At 33.4% G+C, this 4,432-nt stretch overlaps 1 protein-coding gene across 1 annotated transcript; it reads right to left on the bottom strand.

Moving 5' to 3' along the window:
* Nucleotides 1–1,697: 1,697 nt before the first annotated feature.
* LOC133199416 (somatostatin receptor type 2-like) lies at nucleotides 1,698–3,100 on the bottom strand. The gene has a single exon (XM_061335223.1). It carries the CDS (start codon nucleotides 2,945–2,947, stop codon nucleotides 1,865–1,867), a length of 1,083 nt encoding a protein of 360 aa, XP_061191207.1. The 5' UTR covers nucleotides 2,948–3,100; the 3' UTR covers nucleotides 1,698–1,864.
* Nucleotides 3,101–4,432: the final 1,332 nt, after the last annotated feature.

Below are 4,432 nucleotides of genomic sequence, written 5' to 3'. Positions count from 1 at the left end.
ATACATAAGATCTCTCCTCACGGCTATATAAATCAAATGTACAGGAAAAGATAAAAGTTAATTGATTTTCCTTTGTATGAAATTTACAAGTTGATAACACAGAAAGAAAATTATATCTGAAAATCCCCTTTAGCACTAGGTTGTTTGACAGCTAACCTGTCTGCCTATCTCACTGTTTGTGTATCGATGTCTTGAAACTTAAATGTCAAAATTAATAACAAGAACAGTGAGCTTACAAGTAATTTTTAAGGTGAGTGTTATATTGATCACTTAATGAAAGACATTTGTAACATATCGACACCATTGGTTGTTCCACAATTAACCTTCTTGTTTAATGTTCATCTTGATAAAGGTTAGAAAATAATAAACCCTGGGACCTGATTGGAAACTAAAGACATAAATATGACTAAAATTTCAAACATTTTCTACGTGGAAATAAAGTATGGCTACTTTCGAACAGACTAACATTATATTGCAAGTTAACCTGACAATCTAGGCACGTAGAGATATAGTGGAAATGCTCAACTGACAAGCAACCACATAACAATTTGTGAAATTGCAGAACGGATATAAAAAAAAAAAAATAAGCTGTTTGATATACCTTCACTTCATACAATTGACATTGACAATAATAAGATAAGGTGTTTTTTTATTAACAGAAATTTAAATTTATCGATGTCAAAAGTTCCTTAATCTTTGTGCTTTGTTTTTGTTTTCTTCTTTCCATGGTACATGATCCCGCCTCCAATGTTTTTTGGGGTCCATGTATGCTCTGCTCCCGATTTGTATTGTTTAAATGGACTATGAGCTTGAATACTGTTCGTTATCTCCATATTTCTTTTTCAGATCTCTAGATTATTTATTCATTGACTGATCGACTGACAGATTGATTGATTGATTAATTGATTGATGGTTGGTTTATGTATATTCGAGAATTTTCTCACTCACGTTGAGACACCATCAGTTGCCACTGGAGGCCTTCAAATTCAGACCTATACTCCACACTTATGACTTTTGAGCAGTGAGGGGTCTTTTTCGTGTCAGTTTCTTTTCAACTTAATGTTAAATTTGCCAACAAAAAAATTAGCACCTAAAATATAAGCACGCTTTTTTGCAATGTATTTAAACTTAAAATTCGTTATTTTGTGAAAGAGCTCCAAGGAGCTCCAAGGAGCGTTCGTGCCGTTTGGGGAATGTCTTGAGCTCGCTATCTGGCTGAGTGTCACCTGAGACTTTATAATAGAGATCGATTGATTATTTGATTGATTGATTGATTGTAGTTATTTATATTGACAAACGCTTTCCATTATGTAGTGAAAGTCGCAGGTCTTTCGGATGAAATCTGAAACCTGTTATGCCGTATCATGTTTGCACGATAAGAGACCTCCCCTGCATTTGCTAGATCCACACTTTACCTATACTTCAATCTCCATGCAGTGTCAATTTTCCGGAACTACTTTCCTTAAACAATGATGTCGTGTATCATAAAGCAGAGAGCTCTGGAACTTGCTGGTAACGGTTGATATCATGACATTAAACTACTCTCAATGAATGAATGAACCAAGCATTTTTGTAAAATGTTTCATTTTAACATCTGCTGAAATCCATCTTCAATACCGATTCTCAGAAAAAGTTATCATTTATTTTCTGCTATTATATCAGGAGGGCTAGAAAAAAAAATATTTTGAAAATTAAACTTTGATTATTTACTTTTTAGCTCTTTATTAGTTATCAGAAGTAAACCAAAATCACCAGTGCTTCCAAAAAAAACAAGAACACAATTACAAACAACATACAACACCAACTGATTCTTCTAAGATGTTTTTCCTGCATTTACATTTTTGACAAACCCTGCAGATTGTCCTCACTGACCAGTGTAAATTCCTCCGCCGTCATTATGATCAATCAAAAGTTTATCCTGTTTCACTGAGTTTATGTCCTCCTCAGTCGGATTACTAACATGTCTCCGCAGGGAATCAATTGCAACTGTGCTGGCCTTACTCCCCTGTTCTTCGGATATGCACTGGGACTTGAATGCTTCCTTAAATCTGTATCGAAAGTCTTTACTGATAAATGCATACAGAAACGGATTTATCATACTGTTAACAAATGTTAAGACTGTACATATATGGAGTATCACTATTGTAACTATGTTGTACAAACTCATTATTACAAGCACAATCTGGAAAATCCAGTATGGCAACCAGCAGATAACATATGACAAAATGATGGCCAAAACTAGGTACGTGACTTTCCTGTGATTTTTGCGCTGTTCCTTTGATCGCTTTCGATTGGCTGGTCCAGCACTTTTTATGTGCACAATAACACATGTGTAAAATGTAGAAATGAAACACAGGGGTAGTGCAAAGCCAAGAATAAATACATAAATTACATATACTGGAACAGCCTTTATATCCCAGTCTACAGTGCAGGAAAATTTACCTTCCAGGAAAGGATGGGACGTTCTTCTTGAAAACAAAATAATGGGCATCGAGAGCAGTAAGGAAAGAGTCCATATGACTACGATCACAAACACAGCTTTCATTGGTTGGCGATGTTTCTGTGATATAACCGGTTTACATACTGCAATATAACGGTCCACGCTTAAACTCGTCAACGTCAAAACGCTGGAAAATGACGTTATAGCAACAGTGGTGAAAAAAATCTTGCACAAAGCTTCTCCAAACACCCAGTGTTTAACAATGGTGGTGGTGGTGATCATGGCGATGTGTAATAAAAATATCAAATCCGAGAGAGCCAAGTTGAAGATGTACATATTAGTCACTGTTCTCATCTTCGGGGATTTTAAAATTACGTAGATAACCAAGATGTTTCCTAGCAAACCAGTTAAACCAATTAAAATGTATATCACAACTAAGACATTGCTTTCTGTTTCACTATTGTCACTGATAAACTCATTTTGTGTTGTGTTGTTCAAGAAAGCCATGATTTTAAAAACACAAGAAATATTTTCTCTGTAAAAAGTATCTATAAAAAAAATCCCAGTATTTTAACAAACTTAAATCACCAAATACATTTCTTAAACTTCCTTTGTAACTTAATGGAAGAACAATGTTTTAGACCAGAACTAGCGCCAGTCGATCGACTTTCTGTATTTATACAGCCTTGCAGGCCGAGAGGAGTTCCATTCAGATTGTTCTATTGCGATATCACGACAGCAACATATTGCTTTAATGAAAACACATTATGTTTCGAGAGCTTTAACGTTTCAATACACTTTGTTTTTATTCTATTTTTTTATTTAATATTTGTCGAGAAGTTTTTCAAACATATGTTGCAAAACATGCAAGAAACAGAGATCATCTTAAAAGCTACGTTTTCAGCATGTCGTAAATCCTAACGTAATGCAGCTTATTCTCTTGTTTTTATGTTCAGCAGTATAGGAAAACACGGTTGATTTTAACTCCAGTTCTACCGATTTTTTTTAAATCAAGTTTTTACATTCACAGTGTCTTATTTATCCTTCGTACATTTGTATATACGTATGTATATTTTTGTATATACGTATGTATATTTTTGTATATATGTATGTATATTTGAATCTTTACATTTCTAATATTTTTTTTCCTTACAAAAAGGAATGCAATTAATTTTCTCATGAATTAGCATGGATGAGCATAAATATATCCCAGACTTCAAAAATTAATATTGTGCAATTTTTTAAATGATAGGTCAATGACATAATCTGTCGCCAGTCATCAGATAAATAATGTAAATATAAGATATGTATTTAATATTTGAAAATTCATGGGGTACATGAACTACAACCCTTCCCGCCTGCATATTTATTATGAAGCGGTATAATGCGCTTCAATAAATGTGCCAGCATGTCCTCATGAATTCTAAAAAAATTAAACTCACTTCTGAAGTAAACACCTGCTTCAGAGAAAAATCAGCTTTCCCTAAATTTTTTATGAAGTATATTTTATTGGCTTATTTTGTTTATCTATTGAATTTTTCATTACATTTTTTTTTTTCGTGACTTCAGCATTATAATCTGAAATAACGAGAACAATGCAAGATAATATAACGTTAATAGTTTGAGATATTCCGAGGTAAAATTAAGATTGCTCTTAGTTTACAGGAATATTTGCATTTCCAAATAGTTTCCCTAAAGATTCTTTGTAAATTAGAAAACAGTTTTTTCTCATTAACTACTATGGATGAGCAGGAATTTCTCCATTGTGACTTTAAACATAGTGCAAACTGCTTTGTTTCAAAAATGATCGATGAATGACATAAATCTGTGGCAAGTCATCAGAAATAATGTAAATATAAGAAATGATTTTAATTTTAAGAATTCATGAGGTACATAAACTGCATCGCTGCATGTCTATATATAAAAACATGAAGTATGCCGGGTGTAATGACGAATAATGACCCCCGTAGAAAAATGACCGAGTAGTCATCG

The sequence above is a fragment of the Saccostrea echinata genome, unplaced genomic scaffold (genome assembly GCF_033153115.1).
Source record: "Saccostrea echinata isolate AGI-Se365-2 ecotype Australia unplaced genomic scaffold, CSIRO_AGI_Sech_v1 ptg000034l, whole genome shotgun sequence".
In the NCBI taxonomy this organism is placed as follows: domain Eukaryota; kingdom Metazoa; phylum Mollusca; class Bivalvia; order Ostreida; family Ostreidae; genus Saccostrea; species Saccostrea echinata.
Note: the sequence above shows the minus strand (reverse complement) of the source record. Positions and strands in the feature narration are given on the sequence as shown.